Here is a 24,209-nt window from a genome sequence, read left to right as displayed (position 1 = left end):
GGCTTGACTTCAGAGCCGGCGACAGAACCTCGGCGGGCGCCCCGAATGGGAGGCAGGCACAGTGCCTCCCGGGGAGAGACGGAGGCTTGCTCAGTCCTTGAGCCAGAAGGTCGAGGGTTCAGAGCGGGCGTCCCCGGCCTGCTGGCCCTCCGGGAACGGGATCAGGGAGACACCCCAGACAGGAGGGATGAGATCAACCGCGGGGAACGGCGCGGGGAGTCTGGCCGGAGAGGAGCGGGAGAGGAGGTTGGCGGAACCCCGGTGCCGGGGCCGCGGGTCTGTCTGTGGACTCGCCGGGCGCCCCGAAGTCTGGGGCCGCCGCGACTCCCGTTCCGCAGTCGCTGCCAGGCACTCCAGGCCGCACTTTCCCCTCCTCCCCGCGCCTTCTCTCCAGTGAGGAGCCGGGCGCGGGCGGCGCGGGGGGCGGGGCGGCGGCGGAGGGAACAGCCAGTTGTTTAAAATCCTTCTAGAGCAGTTTCTAATTCCCCCCTAGCGCCCGGGTTCGGAGGGGGAGGGGGGAAGGAGAGCGGGAGGGGGGAGCGCGGCGGAGAGGGAAGGAGGGAGGGAGGGAGGGAGCCGGGGAGGGAGGGAAGGAGGGAGGAGACTGCCGCTTAGGCCGAGCCGCCGCCGCGCGCTCCGGCAGGCCGGAGGGAGGGGAGGCCTGTCAGTCTCGCGCGTTGCCAGGGCGAGGAGGGCGGAGCTCTGGCGTGGGGCGGCCAATGGTGGGGGTGGCTGCGTGGGTCGCCATGGGGACGGGGCTGTTCCCGGGGAGGCTGTGATGGGTTGACAGGTGCGTGACAGTGGGAGCTGCTCTCGGCACAAGCATGTACGGCAAAGGCAAGAGTAACAGCAGCGCCGTCCCGTCCGACAGCCAGGCCCGGGAGAAGTGAGTGTCTCCGCGCCGCAGCCACCTCCGCCTTCGCACGCGCGCACACTCGCGCACGCACTCGCACTCTCCGGGAACCGCAGCCACACGGCCGCCCCGCCGGGGGGAGCCGGGGGTGGGTTGCAGGGGGAGGCGCGGGGCGGGGGCGCGCGGCTCGGGGGAGCGGCCGCCTCCACGGGGGAGCCCCCGGGGCGGGTGGCCGCGGGCAGCCGGCGGCGGGAGGGACGCGCGTGGCGGGCGGGGGACGGCGGCGGCGGGGATGGAAACTTGTTTGGGTGGTTGAGGGGAACCACCCGCGGCTTCACCTCCTCGCAAAGTAACTTTGGAGCTGTGGTCCAGGACGGCCGGGCCGCGGCGGGCCGGCCTGGGGGGCGGGCTGCGGGCGCTGGGGTCCGGCGGGGGCCGCGAGCGTGGAGAGGGGAGAGGGCGGCGGGCCGGGAGGGCGGAAGCGGGCCCCCACGGGGCGCGGAGGGCAAGTGCGGGCGTGGGCCGGGCGGGCGCAGAGACGCGGGTCCGCGGGTTCTCCCGGCGCAGGCCGAGCAGGCGGGCGGGCGGGCAGGCGGGCGGGCCCGGGGTGGCGGGGGAAGTTTGGGAGTGGGAGTGCCGAGTTCCCGGAGGGAGAGTGTGTGCTGGCCCGCGCGGGGTCGGCCGCGAGAGCTTGGCGCTCCTGTCTCTCGCCACACACCGGCTCAGCGGCGGCCCCAGAACTTTTTGAGACTTGCCGTGTCCCCGGGGGTGGTGGCCGCGGGCGCGGAGGGCAGGTCCCGTGGGCCGTGGCGGCGCCGCCGCGAGGAGGGCTGCCCGCGGCGTGGACCCAGCGCTGGTCGGCGTGGGGGCTGCGGAAGGGATGCTGGGCGCAAGCCGCTCGCCTGGGTCGTGGGGGATACAGGTGGTAACTTCGGTGGGAACCGGGAGTACGTTGGAGAACCCGGGTGCCAGGGTCGCGGCACGCTGCGGAGCAGGCTAGTTGGCTGCTATTCTTGTGTACTTGTAACGGCGATTTGGTTGTTACTAAAATGAGAGCGAATAGCGACTGTGACACCGAGGAAGAGCCCTCCCCCCCTCCTATGTGCAGATGTTCAGACTGATTCCCTGTAGCTGGGTCTGCTGTGAGGGTCAAGCTTATCCTTGTCATTGAACACACTGTCTTGCTAAGGGGGCTCAGGCTGGGGGAGAGCAAGTCCTTCTCAGAGGTACTCTGGGTCTCTTGCATACAAAAACAGCTTGGTAAATAAATGTGTAGGCTACGGAGTTTCCCCCCTTGCTTTGGGCAGTTAGTCATACCTTTGAAAGTTTGTTGTGCCCCAGGGAGGGGAACATGTTCTAATCTTCCTGTTGGCAGCCATACATACACAATTCCCTTAGGATTTAGAGGTGGCAGGCCTTGATGTTGGAAAACAAAACACAACAACAAAATTAATGGAGAGATGCCATTGGTCCCCTCGTATCTTAAATATCTTGCTGTGACAAGGAATATAAAACATACAGTGTTTTATTGCCTGGTTAAGAAACTAGTTACTGGACTTGGGAGTTCTGAAATATTACTGTGTACTTATTAATCATTTGGCTGTAATATATCTGATACAAACATCTGGAGGAGGATGCTTTAACGATTATAAAATACCTGAATTTCACATTTTGAGGATTGAAAGGAATTGGGATACCTTGAAAACAGAATCTTGTCGTGGGTTCACTGAATTTGGTATTAATTTGGGTTTTAGCTGGACTCCCATGAATAGCTGATACTTAGCCCAGTCGATTCTATAGTCTCATGACTTAAAAAATAATGAATTTCAGTGAGGAGACAACAAGGAAGTTAGATTTGGTACGTTTTGGTCCTTTCCAGCTCTAATTCTGATTTTGTCACAAAAACAAGCAGTTGCCTTTTTAACTCTCATCTGCCAAACTGAACACCAAGTAGCATCCACTCTTAGAAGCAAAGTAATGAGGGCCCTGCTAGATGGTGCTGTTTGATTTAAATATATTTCTCCCATTTACTACAATTGGCAGTCGAGTTCTTAACTCGCTTTGCCTTTCGGACTAGACAGGTGAAGAGACCACTTGAATTGACAGTGGCTGTTCGGAGTTCATCGTTTCTGCATTAATTCCTAGCAATCTAAGACAAACATTGGAGAACACCCTGTTTTTATAGAATCAGTGCTGTTCGGCTCGGAGAGTTGATCTGATCACTATTGTTTCTGTTTACTGATATCGGTGTACTGATTGCAGAAGATAGGAAACAAAGTTGCCATTAAAGGTATGGCAGCAGAGTTTTGTTTTTCATTTTGAAGGAGGCAGATTTTAAGGGTTATCCGAGAGATAAATAATTCTCTAGTAAGCAACTTAAGACTGTCAGTCTTAAAAATCACAAATAGATTATATTTTAGTAGTAACTGTGAGTGCATTTTTGTAAAGCAGTTCTGCAGAATGAGCTGTGAGTGATGGCAAGAAGAAGTGAGCATGTTAGCTTTATAGGGGAGTGTGTTTTCTCACAGCCTCACGGTGAACAGTCACTCACCTGCGTTAAATCCTTGCTTTGTCCTGCAGTGAGAACTCACTATATAAAGTATTGGAAATTAATTCATGGCTTGTAAAATTTCTAAGATTTTGTTTTGTGGTTCTGAACATAAAAATTGGCTAGGGTCAGGTTAATTGTGTATTTTGTTGTTTTACAAAACAAACAGGTTAAGCCTGCTCAGAGGTTTACTAAAGGTTTAATTAGAGAGAGTGATCGAACAACCCTGGAGGAAGGTGGGCTGTTTGCATAGAAATTTTAATTCTGATCCTGTTAGCTTATTGCCACTGGCTTTAGTACTTTCCTTATAGCACTGATCAAAATAGTAATTAAATAATTGTGTGTATTTTTTTTTTTTTTTGAGTAGGGAACAGTACTTTTTATTTCTTCTCTTAAGCTTTTTTTTTTTTTTTTTTTTTTTTTTTGACATTAAGAACCCTGTCTTCTAATACTGGAAGTTCCAAAGTTCCAATTTCTTGGTGATGGCTATGCCATACTCAAAGGAATCTATCCAATGTGAAAAGTTCTCACTGTAAGGACATACAAGGTTGAGTTGTATATTCTTTATCGTGGTTTTATTTAAAAAAGAAAAAAAAAATCGGAACAAGAATCCAGCAGAAGGAACTGGTGTGTTTGCCACAGTGTACACATACCATCACTGTGTGGAGAGCCTCGTGTTTATTTTCTCTTTATTCCTACTTCTTCTTGTTCTCCCAATAATTCTAATGGGTGGTTTCTTCCTTCTCCATTTACTAACAAGACAGAACCCCTGTCTGATTAAGTGACTACCCAGGAACGAGAGCTGTGCTTTACACGAAGGTTTCTCCAACTTTGGAACTTGTCATCGAAACTGAAAGATACACTAGACCAGGTTACCTTCCCTGTCTAGGATAGGGTGTCCCTGATTTAGGGACCAGTATTACATAATCAGATGGGACAGCATCAGGATTTGGTCAGCTCTGTAGTCTCGACCATTGCTGTATCCTGGGCCTACGACTCTCCATGTTGGCGGGTTGCAAGGCTGTATGTGGTGTGGGACAAGGCACAGAAAGCTTAAGAGATGGAAGTTAGAATCCTAAAATAAGGAAGAATCCTTGTCTCTTGAGACTTTCCATTTTGTTTGCTTGCACTGACAATTTTAAATTAAGTTTAATAGTTGTGAGCAGCTTCTGTATGAAATAAATGTGTTTAACGTTAAACCGCACAACCAAAGAAATAGTGATAAGCCAATAAACACTGCTACATTTATTTAATTAATTAATTAATTAATTAATTTTCTGAGGTAGGGTCTCATGTAGCCAAGACAAGCCTGAGACTCCCTGTGAAGCAAGGCTGGCCTTCAGCTTTCACCCTCCTGCCTCCCATTCACAAGGACTGGAATCATGGGCGTGTATCACCACACCCATTTTATGTGGTGCTGGGCAGGCTCCCCACCAACCTCAGCTTCTAACTTGTTAGCGCTTTGTTGTGATACTGAAAGAAGAACCACTAGGAATTGAAGATGGGCACGAGAGCCACCTAGTAAGCAGTGACTTATATCAAGAAGTTACTAAACACAGAAGCCGAACTATAACATGGGGCACTGAAAAGTAATTTTGATATTTAGATGTTGGTTCTTACAGTTGAAAGTTCCAAAATGGAGTTTGCTATGCTCCCCTTCTAAGTGGCTACAGTCTGAAGAATATTTAAACGCTGCTGGGTATGAGTTTTTAGGGCTCAGTATCTGCTGCCCACCACCTTGTTCTCTCTCTCATTAATAAAACATCCTACCAAGCAAAAAGTATGTCTTTCTTTTTTCTGAAAGAAATAAGGCAGGCGAAGTAATACAGATCTTGTTAGAATCTTGTTTGATGAATGGTTGATACAGTTTAAGATTTCTAGTTTATTCTCTGAGGGAGAGAGGCTCTGAGAGTCAAATTCCTGGCCTTGTGCAGGCAAAGCAGGTGGTCTTCACTGCTAACATCCCAGCCCACAGGATTTCTAAGGCTGATGAGGGATCTTTATAGGAACAAAAGATACCCACTCTCCTCCCAATTTCCAGGACCTTTTCTCTAAAATATAAAGTAATTTGGATCTGAAATGTCATTTTAGCTGTGATTTTTTTTTCTTTTTTTTGATTGATGTCTTTTAGGAAAAGAATAAAATAAAAGCCCTTGTTTTTGTTTTTGTTTTTGTTTTTTTTTTTTAAAGGAATGAATCTAAAGAAAGAAATTGAGAATAGTGAGTTACAAGATCTCACCACATAACTCTGACTGGCTTGGAACTTCCTAGGTAGACCAGGCTGGCCTCAAACTCACAGAGATCCGCCTGCCTGTGCCCCAACATGCTAGGATTAAAGGTGTGGGCCACTAAGTTTGGCAAATTTTAGTATTTTATGATGAGATTTATTGTAATTTTTAAAAACAGTATTATATAAAATATTATAAACTATCAAAAATGTAAAAGGTCTATTTTTATACTTTCAAAGCTACTTTGCTCATAAAAACAAATCAGGATGAAAAGAAAGATCATTAAATTTTAGTGTATAGTAGTACAAATATGGCTTCCCTCTCCAGTTGCTACTAAAGGGCAGAATTGTATTGTTTAAAATTAGAGCATGTTCTGGAGCAGGGGCTGGATGCCCAGGTGGAGGCTGACCTGTAGTTTTCCAGTCCCAAGTAAAGTTTGAATTTAGAATCATCTAAGAAGCTTGGAGAGCTTAACTATATATTAGTGTTAGAAAACAAGATTAGGACCCCACTTATAGTTTTCGAATTTTGAAAGTATTTTGAGGCATATGCAACTTTATAACACATAGCTGTAATTGCGTTTTGGCATACAGGGAATGTTATCTACTACTGTGCTAGCATTAACATTATTTACTAACTGTTAATCCTTGGTAAACTTATGCTAAAAGTTTAAATTTATTAAGAACATATTTTTAAAAAATGGACTTAAAACAACTTTGGGATAATGGAATAATATGTATTTTTAATTTTGGAAAATAATTTTAAATAAAAATTAATTGAAAATATTCACATTTTTAAGAATGTTTATCAGATTTTGTGTACATTTTATATAAATACTTATCTTGTGTAAGTTAATGGGATGATAGGGAGTTACTTGAGTACTACACTGAAACCACACACACACACACTAGAAAGGCAGTGCAGGGTAAAGACAGTGGCCCACCATGGTCTCTTAGCAGAAGCTGTTCTTACCTTCCCAAGCTGTTGGTCATACCCATTGTGTGACAGTTCTGCAAAGCAGGCTCAGTGGGCCACAAAGCAAGGAGAGCTTTTTCATGAAGGTTTTAGATTCAGTGTAGGCTCTGATGGATGAGTGATTTTTGTCAGAGTTAATAGCTAAAAAACTTCCCAATAGTGAGACATTCATAGTTTCAGATAGTTACAAGAGTAGAAATGTATCTGAACTAACCTAAGCAGGCCCAATGCAGTGTCTGTTTGGGTATCATCTGTCTCAAACTGTTTCTGTATCATCTGTAGTTAGTCTTCCTGGTCCTTCCCCTTTTAAAAGAGAAACATCAGATGACAGAATTTTCTGGTAATAATTCTCGTATTTTCCTTTAAGAACTCTGATGATTGTATTTCATCCAGGACTCCTACCAGCCAATGATGAGCCATCTTGAGATTGCCATCTTGAGTTACCGCGAGCTTGAACCAATGATCTGGCAGGGCCTTATTTTTATATCTGCATTAACTTTATAGGCATGTCATATTAAAGTTAAGTGTTGTTTAAACTGTAGAAACCAAAGCACGGCATTTTGTCATTTGTCTTCCCAATTTTAATTTGTAAGTTGTAGCTATTGAAGAGTGTAGTTTTAATCACTAATAGTTTCAATTTTAACTCATTGTAAAATCAAGTCACATTAAAATACTAATTGAAGGAAGACAAGAATAGAAGGGGGCAAGTTGTTGATGTTAGAAGAGTTAAGAGCTGGTGCCCAAACAAGCGAACCTCTGAAACTTCAGCTGCTTTTGGGAAGGACCGGATACTTGCCCTCTTCTCCGTGTACCATCTAAAATTTGAGATTAAGAAAACCTAAAGCTACTTTATGGATGGCCGAAATCTAAGTAAATGAGTAACTGTGTTGTAAGTTATTTTACATAGAAATTAAAACGAATGCTTTTTGAGAAAGTACAAATACAGACCACATGCAGTTTTGTCGTAGATAATTACTGCTTAATAGTAACAAAACCAGCGACGCTCTGACTTGAGTGTTTTGTTACATTTGGCCTTTCTGTCATTTAACCCACTGAAAATCCCACAGGCAGTAGGTGCTATGTCTTAATGAAACAAAAGAAACGGAAGCGTTTACAATGTTTTTATCTTTATCAAAACAAGGCATAGAAAATGGCTTAATTAATCTGGTTTAAAAATCAATCCCTTGTCCTGCAGCATCTGAAGTGGTAATTCAGAGTCGACGGAGTAAATCAGGAACAGGACAGTGCAGGATCAGATTGTCTGCCTTCCCTCTTGCATCGTCATGGATGCAAGAGGTCCGGTACAGGTGCCTGGCGTCACTTCTTGTAGAAAGTACATGGCGGTGAATTGAATGCCTTATGAGAAAGTGAAAACATTTCCTCTGAACCGATTGCTAATGAAGATAATACTCTGCTGTGGCACACCCTGAGCTGGACCCCTCACTCCATTACCTAAACACAGCTAGGAGCAATCACGAGGCCATAGAGAGGATCCAGTGAGGGTTGCTCTCATGGGTTGGTAAAGTTTGCTGGAAAAATGTGCACTAATAAAAGTAAGTAAACAAATGGATTAGGTAAAGTTTTGGACACTTATTTTGGCAATAAAGTAATAAAACATGGGACTGTGTTAGAGACAGGGAAGCTATATTAAATTAGAAGTCACAGAGGAGGCTTCTTGGAGAAGGAGAGATTTAGACAGAGATCCGAGTCATTAATGCTAAACAGAGCAGGTAGGACAGGAGGATTTCAGGCAGATCTGAACTACCATCGAGGAAAGGTCTCAGCATAATTGTTTAAGGACGTGTAAGGTATGAAGGTCAGAGGGGAAAGTGTACTGAACTGGTTTGTGAATCCCGTTGGTATACAGTCTTCTTAGCTTGAGGGGTAAGTGTCTTTAATCTCCCAAGCTCTAAGGGTATAGTTGTTCCTAAGGAAAACACTAATGCTTTTATAATGATGTCGCTTTTAGAGAGGAAGAGCTAAGGTTGGGGTTGGAAATAAATCAGTCTTTAACTTTCTTGCCAGGAAGACCCGAGTTAAGCCCTGAGTCCTTGTGTAAAAAGCTGGCTATGGTAGTAAGCTTGTAATCCCAGGGCCGAGAGGCAGGGGTGGGCCTTTGGGCTCTTTGCCCAGCCCACCTAGTCTACTCAGTGAGCTACAGGGCACTGAGCAACCCTGCCTCAGAAGGTAGATGGCACCTCCCGAGTTTGTCCTCCGGCTGCCACATTCGTGTGACTACACACTCATACACACACATAGCATCAACACATACACAAGAAGACGTAAGTTAATGAGCACTTGGGGCTGTTGGGCTAACATCAAATGGTACAGTTGGTACAGTCACTTCTAAACTCCCAGAGAAGTTCGGATGATTTTGTAGCAGCCCTTATTGACCATTTTTGGTTCAGAGTTAATTCTGTGTGTTCTGAATGTTTGACTTCAAGGTTGGTTCTCCTTTCACTAGACATTAGCTGTTCCTTTGAGTGGGAGATGAATGAAGGTTTACCTATCAGTTCGATACTTTGGTTAAAAGAAAAATAACATTGTTAAAACATGTTAAGCACAATTTATGCAATTATATAATGCCAGAAGTGCTGTGTCATGAATAAAATGAACAAATCTGATTTAATTTTTTATTTTAAAAATAGTTTTACATATAATATATTTTGGTCATTTTTTTTTCATCCCTTAACTCCTCCAGATCATCCCTACCTCTCTACCCACCCAATTTTATGTTTTCTCTCTCAGAAAGCGAAACAGCAAAAACTCTGAAGCTCTAAACAAACAAAAACCAGTAAGACAAAGAATACAAAACAAAAGCACACACACACCAAATACAGAGTCCATCCAAATACTCTTGGGCATGGGGCCTGCCTTGGGCTGTGGTTAAAATATACCCAGTGACACACTATTGGAGAAAACTGACTTTCCCCTTTGCCAGTGAGTAGCAATTCCACATAATTTCCTGGTTAGGGGTAGGCTCTGTATCTACTTCTCCTTTATATGTCTGGGTTGAACTTGTACAGGCCTTGTGCACGCTGTCTCAGTCTTTGAGTTTGTGTGTATCAGTCCTGTTTCTGGAAGGGGCTATTTCTTCAGTGTTACCACCTCTTGCTCTTATATTTTTTTCTGCCTCCTCTTCTGCATCGTTCCCTGAGTTTTGAGAGCTTGGTACAGATATCCCATTGGGAGCTAACTAGTCTAGAGTCTCCCACTCTGCACATTATGCAGTTGTGGGTCTCTGTGTTCATTACCGCCTACTACAAGTCAGTTTCCCTGACAAGGGTTGACTGACGCGCTGATCTATGGTGTAGCAGTATGCCATTGGTTATTTATTATTTCTTGTAGTTCCTTTAGGAGAATTAGAGCATTAGCTGGTCCCATAGGTCTATGGCCTACATAGTCTCGGTCTCAGGTTTTTTTTTTTTTTTTGGCTATTTTAGCAGTATTTATTACATGTGGGTTGGGTCTTAAATGCAGTCAGAAGGTGGTAGTCACTCCTGTAACATTTGTGCCTGTTATATCAGCCAATCTCGCAGGCAGGTCTTTGTCAACGGTCGCAGGGTTTACCTTTCTCAGCTGGTGGCTTACAAGTATCTCCTAGCACCATGGATATTAGAGGTGAAGCTGACTAGAGAAAGAGGCACCATTGAGCACTAGTTCAATTCTCCGTTCCCTATGATATAAGTAACTGGTGTCTTGAGCACCAGGGTCTTACTGTCAGGCTATAGAGGGTCACTAGTAGCCTTGGTAAATAGCCTGTGACATTTGGGAACCCACAAGTCCAACTTTAATTTGAAGTTCTTGTGGTGTTCTTATTATATAAGTGGACCAGTGGATGTGGGATTTAGGGTAGTTTTGACCTTGTATGTTTTTGTTTTATGAGATAGGGCACTGCCACGTGGCTCAGGCTAGACTTGAACTCGTGTCTTTCCTGCCTCAGTGTCTCAAATTCAGGAATTGTAGGTGTGCATACTGTGTCCGCTTAGTTTGGATTTCTAATTTATGAAGGCATAGACAATTTTAATCAGTGAACTCTTACCCATTCATTTGTTTGTTTGTGTCTGGGGAGTTAAACTAGAGGTAGGGAAAGGAAGTTCTTCTCGCCCCGCTGTGTGCTCTGCTAGTCTTTAAGGGGAATGAAGATGAGTTGTGTTTAGTGTTTGGATTCAAGCCAAGGCTGCCTGGCCCTTTGCAGTTAGGCATAGAGTCAGGTGGCAGGAGAGTGTGGTGAAGGTTCTTTATCTTAGGATAGGAAATAGAGATGGCTTGGAGACTATAACTTCTAAGGCACATTCAAGGGGCCTCTTTCTCTAGTCGGTTCTACCTCCTAAAGTTTCTAGAATCACTTGGAACAGTACTATCAGCTGCTGACCAAGTGTTCAACGCACAAGTCTGGAAACATTTTCTGATCAAAATATAACACGTACCTCTCTCTAAAAAAAATAAGGGAGAGGCTTTCAATATAAATGATGGCCGTTCTCTTTTCCTATGGTAAAATATGTATAACAAAGTCTACCATTTTAACTAGTTTCTGGTGTGCAGCAGCAGTGCCTGCCATCAGTCATCTACGTGGTGCTGGTTCACCTGATTTCCAGGGCTTTTCATCTGCCTGAGGGGAGGGGAGAGAACTAACAACTTCCCACTCCCCTCTCCTCCCAGCATCTGGCAACCACATATACTTTTCTGCTTTTGAATTTGATTATTCTAGGAGCCTCAGTAAATGGAATCAAACAGTATTTGTATCTGGATTCTTTCTTGCTTAATCCTCACGGTAACTCATAAAGTAAACATATTTTTGATTTTAAACTGGGGAAACTGAATCTCAGGGAGTGTTTATGTGCTATCCAAGGACACTCAGTGAACTGTGTAGCCTGTATCCAAACTCTGTTGCTCATTTTAACCACTTTTACTCTTTGTGTTTCTTTGTTTGATGCAGGAGGGAAAAAAATGTGAGTAGGGTGGGGGTGGGGTAGGAAGTGGGAGAATGCTTTAGCTGTTCTGTTGGCAACACATCCACCATGTTTAGTTGGAATGGGACCTAACAGGGGAGCTTAAAGAAAGATTAGAAGCAATTTGCACCTGCTGGAAGGGTGGATAGACTCATCTGAGCCACAGACCTGCTCCACTCCTCTAGTAGTGTCTGAGGCTTAACAATTTCCATAGAAATGCTTACAAAAGAGGAAGATACTTACTAGCAACTCAGGCTTCATTCTTCTGTAAGTAGTAACAAATAACTGTTAGAAGTTACTTTACTTGGTAAACTTTGGAGTCAGAATAAATAGAAGATAATCACTAGAAAAAAATCAGTAATTATGAGTTTCCTTTATCTATTGTCTTTCCCAGTGAACATATACCCTATTTGTATGTTTATTTTTGAACAAGCTCTTCTGGAAAGTTCCATGTGGTCCAGAAGTACTACAGCCATATTGAGTCTGTCACCAGTCATTTCTCTGGAAATGACTACTAGAAAAATATGAAACAATTTCTTTGTTGGTTTTTTCATTATATACTATTTGTTGGCCATGACTAGATTAAAATCCGAGATGGTTACACTGTATCATAGCATTAAAAGCAAGGGCTGTTAATAGGAAGCTATTACAGTGTTTTAAAAAAGCATTTTAAAGCCTGAATTAAACTTAGTGATTGATATTATTATTCTTTCATTTAAAATTGTCATGGAAAAACATGTCTGAGCTGCTTGCCATAAAATACCCGTCACATAAATGCACACATGAAGTGCACACTGCCTTTTGGGACAGCCTTGCTGGTTCACTTTGACTTCAGATTGTGTTGGGTAAGTTATGTGAGCTGGATTGGAGAGCCAGGAAGCTGAGGAGAAAGCAAGTTTTTCCTGAAACATTAAATATGTTGCTGGAGCTCTTTAGCGCCTACCACCACTGATAAGAGAGCTGATAACACAGCAAGTGCTGTAACAATGATACCAGCTGACCAGTCATTAGAGTTAGGTCTCCAACAGGATGGAGTCTTCAAAGGGGTACTGCAAAGCGTTTAATGAAGATATGTGCAAAATTAAACCCAGGCATGGGAACGCCAAGTGATTAGCAAGGAGAGTTTTGACACTCCTAGGTCTGAAGGATCATTCAGAACAGTTATCAGAATCTGGTGGGAGCTACCGTTGCTGGAGAAAGGCCAGTCTCTGGAGCTGTGGTTTGAAAAGGACCACTGCCACTGTCAGCTCTGCTTAGAGGCCTAGCAGGGAGGACCCACCTTCTGCTGCTGCTACTGCTCATCTCTGGAGCCAGAGTCAAGGAATTTGGTGACATGTAGTCCTTGGAGATAAGCTCCCCAGGTCTGCGGAATGATGGAAACCTGAGAGTGATCTGAGGAGACGTAGGAAGCAGCTAGCATAGTGTTCAGTCTCTATTATGTTTTTAACTCTAGAGAAAACCTTTCAGTTCTTAAGGGAAGAGCCTCAAAAGCCAATTTTACAAAAAATAGCATTTAAAATTAGCTTAAAAATGTCTGAGTATATAATTTTATGTGTACTGTGATGATGGGGATTATATTAATCTTGCTTTCTATTATTTCTTTATCCATTAAAAAAACAGCCAACATAAACCATGCTGTGTTATGTGTCAGTGTCAGTTGAGCCTTCTAAGTCAGCTCAGTTTAGTCATCTCTGTCCACCTCAGCCTTCGCAGGGCTCGCTGTCCCCACCTACCTCCCTGGTAGCAAGAGCTCTAATGTGTAAGCAGACTGTTTTAGGAGGCTTCTGAGAGAAGATACTACGTTCTAGAGAGTAAGGATAGTTAGTTGGGGGTGGTCAGTTAAAGAGCATTCTAGAAGAAGCATGTACACAAACACGAAGACATTAAAGAGAAATGGTATACAGTCTTAGTTGATGTGTTCCAGGACCCCCATGGCTCCTGTGTGGAAGTTCAAGTCCTTTACATGATAGGGTATACTGTGTGCATGCAGTGTCCCCACACGCCCTCAGGTGCCTTCAGTCTTCTTTAGATTACTCATCTAGTGCAGTGTGAATAATGTTTAGGTGGTTGCAGATGCAGTATTTTCTGAGTGTTGTCAGTGTGAAGTTGAACTGTAAATACAGAAGGGCCAAATGTTTTGGTAGACTGCTGTGAATTTGGTGTAAAGTTGGTAGATGATATGTGTGGCAAGTTAAACTATTTTGGTTGTAACCTTGAGTGACAGCTTGATTTATGAGATAAGGATTTTAAGCAGAACAGTTACATCATGAGATGCATACGGAATAATGATTTTGTAAGTAATATGGGGATCAGGGTAAGGGGCATCTGTCTCAGGAGCTTTTGTAAGTGAACTGCAGTGACAATACAACTTTATGTGGTCTCTCTCTCTCTCTTTCTCTCTCTCTCTCTCTCTCTCTCTCTCTCTCTCTCTCTCTCTCTCCCCCTCTCTCCCTCTCTCTCTCTCTCGACTAATATTGTAGAGGTTTCAGGGTATAGAACACACTGGACTCAGGCTTCAATGTAAAGGAAATAGGATTTTAAAGTGGCTACTGTGTTTCATGCAGACATGGAAGGAGGCACAGGAAGAAGGTGGGAAAGTGTAAGGAGGAGGATGCCCAGAAGGAAACGCCATTCATGTCTAGAGATGGAGCCCCGGGGGGGGGGGGAATCTAGGCTGGAGACACTGGAATAGAGAAGGGGTTGGGGCAAGGATGTACTGTTTAGAAGCATGCAGTGCTCACATTTCGAGCACATTTCCAGGCATTCTGGGAGTTGCTCTCGTGTTGCTGATGAAAGGAACCAAGGCTTAGTAAGCTTGGTAGTCTTGTAAACCAAACTTGTGAGAGCCACACTCTGTGCCCAGGATTAGCGTATTCACTCAATACTGTCATGGAGGTGTGAGATTCAGACATGTGCATTTGCCTTTAGTGCATAGCTTGGTGACCAAGGGAACATAAAAGTGTGACAAGCACCCACATGAAGAAAAGACTCAGAAGCATCCTGTGTTTCTACCTTACCTGACTTCTACCAATGGAGATTAGTTGAGAGCTTTTCTAGAGCCCAGATTGTCCTGTTACGTATTTGAAGACATGAAGCTGGAAGGAAGTGCAGTCTTGGACATGTGGGGGGAGGAGGTGAGGAAACTGAAGGAGATAAGCCTGGAGAATATGTAAAGGCAGGTAGAGTGAAAGATTGAGATTTAGATGGACGACCAGCAAACAGAAATGAGGGGACCTCATAAGGCATCGTGTCAAGAAGGAGAGTGTCCAGAGGGGAGGTTAACTTGGACAGGCCCAGAAGAGAATACGAAGTTAACCAGAGCTGGAGTTTAAAATGATGTTTCCTCCTGTGACCTGAGAGAAACGCTCCAGCTGAGTGGGCTCAAGGGTGCCTTGGAGATTGTTGTTTTGTTTGATTGTTGGTTTTGACAGACTCTCACTATGTACATGTAGCCCTGGCTGGCCAGAAACACAGAGATCTACCTTCCTTTGTCTCTGCTGGCCTCCTGAGTGCTGAGGTTAAAACAGTTGTGTATAACCATGCAGGGCAGTGTGAGTGTTTTAGGGATAAGGAAGAGAGATGGAGGTGGCAGGTATGGGAAGCCTGGTGGCTTCACCCTACACATGTGCTGAATGGCAAGTGTTCAATGGCTCTGTCACATCGTGAAGAAGTTTTGTTAATTACTGTGGTCTACTTTCTTATACTTTAAGTTTTATTAAATTATGACAACAATGGGTTACTATAGGGTATGAGAAAGAAGCCAGTAAGTGGATTTTTTTTTCTTTAGTACATAGGCATTGAAGGAGAACGTGTATAACTTTTAAAAATGAGTTTTAGGATAGTTTACAGTGTTATTTTTTTTGTCAGTTGATTTTTAGAAGCTTTCTGAATCTTAGAGTAGAATAAAGGCTCATCTCCAAGAGGTAATTGAGAAATGATTGTGGTATAGTTAATGAAACTACATTAATAACTGCTTGCTGGGTCTACCAGTCAGTTGGCCATCAGTTTTGAAACCAAATGCATTATAAGAAAAATAACCTAAAAAAATGAGGGAAGGAAAATTATTGTTTTAACAATTTTCCCCAAGGTTAAAACATTCTATCCTGCAGGAAGCTCCCTAGGCGGGAAGGTAAACAGCTCAAAATAGCTTCAGGAAGTCCCTGAAACAGACCAGATTCACTAGGCTCCTCCCTGCCAGAGTAAGCAGTAAAACTGAGCTGCCAAGAAGTCTCAGACCAGACCAGCTAGCTGCCTGGAAGAGGTTTAGGTCAGAGTCACTTGGAAAGGACACTCTCCAACCTGTTGAGCCCCTGCAGACTGTGCAGTGTTCTTCAGGTTCTCAGCTTTGTGAGCTTTCATCCATGCTGGCATGGGGGCTGTGGTGATGCAGCTGTCTTTGAGTCATTTCTGTTCCTGCATGTAACCCCAGCAAAACTCATTGGTTCAACAAGTTGGACTTTGGTGTTATCTGTACTTTGTTCTGTTGTGTAGGCTTCCTATCTGAGGTGAGTAGATGTGTGTGTGTGTGTGTGTGTGTGTGTGTGTGTGTGTGTGTGTGTGTGTGTGATCTTCCCATCCCCAACAAAAAAGAAGAAAGTAAAAATAACCATATGACCTGCAGTTTTTTTTTCCTATATTTACACATGCCTGGGAATTTTGAAGAATTGGTTAATGAAGACAAAACAAAACAACCCAAAGACACTTGTATAAAATCTACCTTTTTTTTTTTTATTATTTACTTATTTTACTATCAGGAACGCAATTTAATTGATAAGAATAAGTCTGTCTGTGCAGCAAGGCCTTGTGAGGAAGTAAGTGACATAGCATATGTGCTTGAGTTCTGGCACATTCTGGGGTAACAGGGAGGACTGTGACAAAGAGGTGAACCCAGAAGCACGAGCCCACTTCTACTTCATGATTGTACATGGTGCGGGAGAGAGAACCTAGGGCCTTACACACGTTAGGCAAATGCTCTACCACTAAGCCACACCCCTAGCCCAAGAGGCAGTTTTCCTGAATCTCACGCCAACTTTTCTTAAACATATCTTTTAACCAAAGTATATTTTAAGACTGGTTTTGCTGATGCACATACTCCTTGCAGCATGGGGGAGGAGGATCAGGACTTCAAGAACAGCCTTGACTCTATGGTTTCAGATCAGCCTGGACCACGGGAGACCTTGTCTCAATGCCACCCCAGCCACCACCAAAAACAAAAAAGAAAACCAAAAGAAAAAAGGAAAAAGAAAAAGTCAAGTAAAATAAAAGTGAGTTTAGTTGAGGGGGAGGAGGTAAAAAAGTTAATGTACAAGATTTTCACAGGTCAGGAACAGAACAGAGAGTACAAGGGACGGAGATGACAGATGATAACATTTGTTGGTCATTTTCCAGGTTCCCAATAAATACCTCCCTCAAAAGCAAAAGTTAAAACAAGTTTAAATTCTGTCATCCAGTCACTCATTAAATACTTATTCAGGGTCTCACTGTCTGCCAGGTACTGTACAAGGCAGCAGATCCAGCAGTGAGGAGACAAACCTTGCCAGAGAAGTGAACAGAGTGCTTGGCATAGGGGACAGTCTGTGCTTGGGAGAGAGCCAGATCCAAGACTGAGCCTGTCAGGAAACAGAGAGTCCTGCAGTGCTGTGGCCTGTGTTGAAGGGGGTGGGGCTTAGGGAAGGGTAGGAGAAGTTCCAGAGAGAAGTCACCCAAGTTCCTTCTGGAGAGCCAGGGATCAATTTAAAATTCCTCCCAAAGCTGCCCCCCCCCCCCGAAGTTCTCCAGTAGGCAGGGACCCAAAGTTTACTTTTTACCATCCAGAGAGCAGGAAGCATGCGATCTGAGGGGTTCAGTAAGAGCAACCTCATTTCGTCTAGTGTAGTCTAGCAGACTGGCGAACGCCCTTGTCATCTGCCACAGTGCACATTTGTCCAAGTGCGAGTATGGAGCCGGTAGGGAGACTGACTAATTTATCATGTGTCTTCTGATACGACGGCAAAGCTTCGATTTTCTCATCAGTAGTGATATTTATGAAGTGTGTTGTGAGTAAACTGGTAAATGTCAAGTTCTTACTAAGAATTATTTTGTCGTTAGAAAGTATATTTGGATTAAAAAGTGTAAGGTATAAATTAGAAACTGTGTCATTAAAGTACAGAATACACAATTCATCTCATGACCGAGTAGAGGTTTGAAATGCAGCTGTGAGTATTTGGGCTCTCTCTTTATATTATAAACACAGTGAATTCAGTTGCATCAGCATATTTATATAATGTGTACTGTCCAGCAGGAGACAAAGCTTACTTACACTCACTGCTATTCTAAGCAAAGCACTTTTCTTTAGTAACAAATTCACTTTAAGTGAATGCTTATATTCACTTAAAACCAACTATAAAACATAGATCAATTCAGATTTTTCCTTGAATAAGACAGTGTATGTGTGTGTTTGTAAACCACAACTCAGAGACAGTGCTTTTGATCTCATTGTTAAATCAGTCCCCGACAGGAGAGGCACAGCACCTCTCTCACCAGATACCGTCTTCACATAGCTTCTTGTGTGTCATTGTTTAAGTAAAAGAAATAGTTCCACTTAAGTTCATGAGGATTTCTAAGTCATTTCCTAGCTTCTCCTGTGTTGTGCATATTCTCAATGTTTTGATTGTCCTTTTGGTAATGCCAGCAGCTTGAAATGTGTGAGTTGTTTCTGTATTACGGTGGCTCATTGTCATTTTGAATAGGCCTGAGAGGGAGCTACTCATGTCAAACTACAGACTAAAACCAAGGTGAGGAATATTATAGCCTAGCTTTTCCAGCCCTTTAAGACAGTAAATATTTGACCAAGGGGGGGTAACATTTAAATGTAAACAAATAAGATGATTAATAAAAAAGAACAATGTAAAATATAAACATTTCAAAACATAAAGAAGATTAAATATTTAAGGCTATTGTTTGATTGTCTAGTCTCAGTTTCCTTGGCTGTTGTGAATGGGGAAGCATATTAGACATTGGACTGTTTTTATCCATGTACTTAAGACAGTATAAAGGCAAAGAGGGGTATACTTGTTTCTATATTATTTATTACTCTCCCTATGTATCCCTAATTTAACAAAGAAATAGTCAGAAAATGCCATCTTTCTGTCTGTGCGTTAATACAACTTGCCATCTTTGATTTGGTATTTTTTTCACAGGTAACTGAGGCTGATCATGCTTTAATACATTTTGGATTCTCTTTTCTTGGATAGAATAGAGAATAGTTTCATATCTGTATAAAGTGCACTAGGTTTTAGTAAGGACTACTTAGAATTTTGAGCCTTCATTCAGACGGAACTTGTAGCTCTCCCTGGGTCTGTGGGAGAGCTTCTGCTGATTGCATGCTCCAAGTATTGGTCTGTGTCTTGGGGAGACGTCTCACAGCTGTCATTTACCATAACTGAGAGGGCCCAGATCTTAGCTGTTTGAATGTCACAGGAGCTCTGTCTTTTCCCTAGACTTGCTTACCATATTATTTCCTCCATTCAATAGAATCTTGAGGTTGCTGGAGTCTTTATTTTTTCTGCTTATGACTGATAGGTTTTATTTTGTGATTGACATCGAAATGAGCTTATACAGCAGGCATTGTCTGTTATTGACAGATTCTGGAATATTTACTCAATGAAGAAAGGTTAAAGTGCTTATAAGTGTTTTACGTTTAAAGCTCTTAGAATTATGCAAATAGAAGAGTTTTATAACTTTAAATTATTTTCTGAGAGCCCCTTCTAATGATAAGAAAATTATTTATCCAGAACTTGAGAAAATTTTAACACTTCAGTTTTCTTTTTTTATATTTTTTCATGTTTTAAAATTATGATTAAACCCTTTCCTCCTCCAAGCCCCTGAATGTAAGGTAAAAAGGGAAGTCCTTATGAAAGGTATCAGAAGAGGAAAACAAACAAATTGTCCCTTTTCTGGTAGATAGCGATTTAGAGCTTCACTGACTGGATTAGATTTGTGGGATTCCACTTAATCCTCAGAGTTTTGATAGGAAGCTGAACGTGTAAATGCACAACAGTTTTATTTAAAATAATGAACATATCGTTTACATAATATGAAGAAATATAGTGTCTGGTAATGCTCTTCACTGCTTGTGTGGATCTACACTGTAAAGACAACTGCGGTGTTCATGAAGAACACCCACTTTTAATGTATATTAGAAGTATTTAGATAGTTTATGGATCATGGATTTTACCTCTTTATTTTGAAGAAGGTAAGTTTTAGCTTTCATATTTAGATGCACCAAAAAGTTAAAACATTGCAGACAAGATGGTAGCATGCCATGATTTTTGCAAATTTTAGTTTTTGAAATACAAATCTTTAATGGTTTTGAGATTTCTTTCCACTTTGAATGGAGTATTCTAAATGCTCAGACTTTCCAGTTTCTGTAGGGGATGGGACAAAAGGTGATTTTGACTGGGTATGAATCAAATCAAAGATGCAGAGTTCAAACACCCAGGTTTTATTCACCTGACAGGGTAATTGAGATGACAACGTACCTTTTTCAATGACTTATTCATAGCTTTATCTTAGTAAATTCCCAGACTGTATATATGTATATAACTAGAACCAAGTCAGAACAGAGCAAAAACCTCTCTCTGTGTTTCTGTCTCTCTGTCTCTCAACTGTTAGGTATTATTTCTCTCAAAGAAATCTGCAAACAAGTGGTTTATGTTCCTGAGAGAGAAGATAAAGTGCCTTCTCATTTAGAGGGTTATCTCTCCTATAGATTTATTGAAACTTAGAGATCAAAGAATACTATGTCAGTTGAAATCTATTTGGATAATTGATTTATTTTTGTGGTTCTTACTACAATGGTCACTTGAAGTAGACAAGCCATTATAACCCACAACTTAGTAACTAGCCAAGGAGTCTCCTCTTACTGGCATAAAGATAATTTTCCATTGGATATTGCCAAAGATTCATTCGGCTTAGTGCCTTTGTAGACTTTGAAAGTACTGATAGACACGATTGCTTTTTTGAGGGCAACACTTCTATCCCACGAATATATTAGTGACTTTCCTCTAAGTCTCTGGTCATCTAAAAAGGATAAATGACAAAAACATGATATTTTTAGTAAACTTAAGGTGAGTTAATAGTTGAAAAAAACCACAATAATGTTAGCTGATAACTCCATCATTTTGATGCTAATTTTATGGCCATTGATAAATATTTATTGGATGAGTCCATTTTGAGTAATGAGGGAATTAGGAAATTCTCAATTTATATTCATTCTTGAAAAAGGTGTGAAAGTATATAATTTCCATAAAATTTATATTTTAGTGCATAGTAGTAGGGGGAATAGTTTCAGCCGTGACTTAAAGGGTGCTTGCTAGATACTTATCCGTGATTTCTGTAAGCCATCAACTTTGAGAGGGTGGTATTGGATCTCTTAGTAAGATGAAGTGACAAACTACAGATGCCTGTTGACATTTGTTGAAACTTAGCTCAGAATTGGTTTGAACTGGAATCTGTGACTACGGAGAGAAGTGTTTTCACATCACTTTTTTTGCCTCCTAAATTAATGCTTGTGTTGTCTGGAATATTCACTTCTGATGAACACTTTGCTTTCCCAATGATGCTGGTTAAACGAGGTGTTAGTGTAATAAGGTGCTAATTGAATGGTGCACAGAGTAAGTGAAAAAGAAATTAAAGAAGGAAAAGGCTGTGTGCTGAAGTCATCAGGGAAACTGCTTGGAGTAGCTGTGGGACTTGAGTTCATTCAGTTAATGCTATGGAAGCATTCTGAATACTGGACTTGGTAGGAAATGTAGGGTGCAAATAAAAATAGAGAAAGACAGGTAGAGGATATTTCTTTTGGAGAAACTAATTATTAGGTGTTTAAAAATATTATGTTCATCCTGAAAGAATCAAAGAAGCCCAGTGTGAGCAGAAGAGAGCTTTTATGTTGAAGAACAGTAGGATATTCTCTAGAAAAGGCTTATGAAGGTGATGGGCAGTAGTTAAACCATGTAGGGTTTAACTGCCTCTGTGCTTGCCAGCAGCAGTGGCACTGTGGGACTAAAGACTATTTTAGGAAACTTGAATCCCAGCAGGAGTGTTCAGCTTTAAATTACAACAGGGGAGTATTGGTACAGTCAGAGGGGCAGGTCTGGTCCTAGGCTTGGTTTCCATCTGTCCAGGTGTGGACTGATAGTTCATGTGCTGGATTTATCGTCTACACGCTGGATTGGGAGCCCACGTGCTGGATTGAGCATCTATGAGCTTGAACTATCATTCCCTTCTCTGCATTTAACTTCTGGAGTGCTTTTGGCCAGCCTAGGTCTTGTAATTTAGTGGGTGTAAGGTATAAGGTGGGACACACCCTTCTTCCAAGTTAGATTTAGTTGTGACCATGAGTGTTTGCTCGGGATTTTCACTGAGCTCTAAGAATTCATTAACTTGGACAACAACATGCTGTTAGTCTTAGTAGCATAAGGTCTGGTCTTATTTAATTTGTTTAAAATGTTCTCATCTTGCTTCCATTCTCATTTGCTACGTCTGGATATTCACAGAGGTGTTTAAGAGATGCCTGTGTATTTAAAAAATGTATGGAGTAGCACACAAGTGCCTTTAGTCCCAGATATTGGAAGGCAGAGGCACAGAGGCACAGAGGCAGAGTGGCAAGTTTGAGGCCAGTATGCTCTGTATAGAGAGTTCCAGGACAGCCAGGGCTACATAGAGAGACCTCATCTCAAAAACAAACAAAATGAAACAAAAAGCAAAAAAACCAAAACAGAAAACGTTATGGTGGTGACATGTTTATAAGCAGTGTCTTGCTAAAGGTCTTTCGTTATTTGTTTCCTCACAACACCCTAAAATAGCTGATATAGGAAACTTAAAGTCATCCCATGAAGCACATGTAGAGAAACACTCTGAAGGATTTTCCTGATCAGCTCTTTAAGCTCTGTGCTAACAACTCAGCCAGTTTCCTTCTATAACTGATTTAACTGCTCCTGACCTCGGCATCTTCTCCTTCAGCCCCTTCATCTACAAGATGAGGACTGTGAAGCAGGCCCGAGGATTTTTAATGTCCAATGTGTATATTTCATAACTTGTACCTGATCATGTCTCACAGGGTCCTCTGGGGTGGCCACCTCAGTTGCCTGAAATGTCTACTGATTTGTATATACATTTGTGATAAGTTGGGGATGAGGCTCATTTATAAGGATAGTAATTATTTTTCATATTAAGCGTATAACCTAAAAGGTGCAGTAGTTTTAGTGTAGCAGCATTTTGACGTTGTCATCACATGAAACACATGTGGCATTTTCTGTTGATAGACATGCGTTAGCATATCCCACAGTTTGGGGCACTTCAGATTAATTTTTTTTCTCATTTTCTTTTTTTTTAATTGGATATTTTTTAAATTTACATTTCAAATGTTATCCCTTTTCCCAGTTTCCTGTTGATAAACCCCTTATCCCACCCCTGCTTCTATGATGGTGTTCCCCCACCCACCCACCTATTCCCTCCTCCCTGCCCTGACATTCCCCTACACGGGGGCATCCATCCTTGGCAGGAACCAAGGGCTTCTCCTCCCATTGATGCCCAGCAAGGTCATCCTCTGCTACATATGCAGTTGGAGCCATGGGTCTGTCCATGTGTACTCTTTGGGTAGAGGTTTAGTCCCTGGGAGCTCTGGTTGGTTGATATTGATGTTATGGGGTTGCAAACCCCTTCAACTCCTTCAATCCTTTCTCTAACTCCTCCATTGGGGACCCTGTTCTCAGTTCAATGGTTGGCTGCGAGCATTTGACTCTGTCATGTTCTGGCAGTGCCTGTCAGGAGACAGCTATATCAGGCTCCTGTTAGTTTGCACTTCTTGGCATCAGCACTATTGTCTGGGTTTGGTGTCTGTGTATACGTTGGATCTCCAGGTGGGGCAGTCTCTGGATGATCTTTCCTTCAGTCTTTTCTCCAAACTCTGTCTCTATATGTCTTCCTGTGAATATTTTTTGTTCCCCCTTCTAAGAAGAACTGAAGCATCCACACTTTGGTCATCCTTCTTCTTGAGCTTCATGTGGTCTGTGGATTGTATCTTGGGTAATCTGAGCTTTTGGGCTAATGTCCACTTATCAGTGAGTGCATACCCTGTGTGGTTTTGTGTGTGTGTGTTTGGGTTACCTCGCTTAGGATGGTATTTTCTAGTTCCATACATTTGCCTATGAATTTCATGAAGTCATTGTTTTTGATAGCTGAGTAGTAGTCCATTGTGTAAATGTACCACATTTTCTGTATCCATTCCTCTCTTGAGTGACATCTGGGTTCTTTCCAGCTGGGTTCTTTCCAGCTTCTGGCTGTTATGAATAAGGCTGCTATGAACATAGTGGAGCACGTGTCTTTGTTATATGTTGGAGCATCTTTTGGGTATATGCTCAGGAGAGGTATAGCTGGGTCCTCAGGTAGTGGAATGTCCACTTTTCTGAGGAACCCCAGACTAATTTCCAGAGTGGTTGTACCAGTCTATAATCCCACCAACAATGGAGGAGTGTTCCTCTTTCTCCACATCCTTGCCAGCATCTGCTGTCACCTGAGTTTCTTATCTTAACCATTCTGTCTGGTGTGAGGTAGAATCTTAGGGTTGTTTTGATTTGCATTGTTTTTATTATGGGTGTTTTGTCTGTATATAT

The 24,209-nt window shown here is 42.6% G+C and overlaps 1 protein-coding gene across 7 annotated transcripts in view; it reads left to right on the top strand.

The window, feature by feature from the left end:
* The first annotated feature begins 734 nt into the window (after window positions 1–734).
* The window catches only part of Ssbp2 (single stranded DNA binding protein 2), a 253,947-nt gene continuing 230,472 nt past the window's right edge, over window positions 735–24,209 (top strand). For 3 of the 7 annotated variants that reach the window (XM_032899052.1, XM_032899050.1, XM_032899048.1), the window contains exon 1: window positions 738–886. In XM_032899052.1, the coding sequence (XP_032754943.1) occupies window positions 825–886 (62 nt within the window). In that variant the 5' untranslated portion in view covers window positions 738–824. Of the gene's footprint in view, window positions 887–24,209 lie in introns of all 7 variants that reach the window. The other 4 variants (XM_032899051.1, XM_032899053.1, XM_032899049.1 and 1 more) reach the window with 3 other exon arrangements.

Source organism: Rattus rattus, chromosome 3 (assembly GCF_011064425.1).
Source record: "Rattus rattus isolate New Zealand chromosome 3, Rrattus_CSIRO_v1, whole genome shotgun sequence".
Classification (NCBI taxonomy): Eukaryota; Metazoa; Chordata; class Mammalia; order Rodentia; family Muridae; genus Rattus; species Rattus rattus.
The sequence above is the reverse complement of the archived record's forward strand: the minus strand, read 5'-3'. Positions and strand labels throughout refer to the sequence as shown.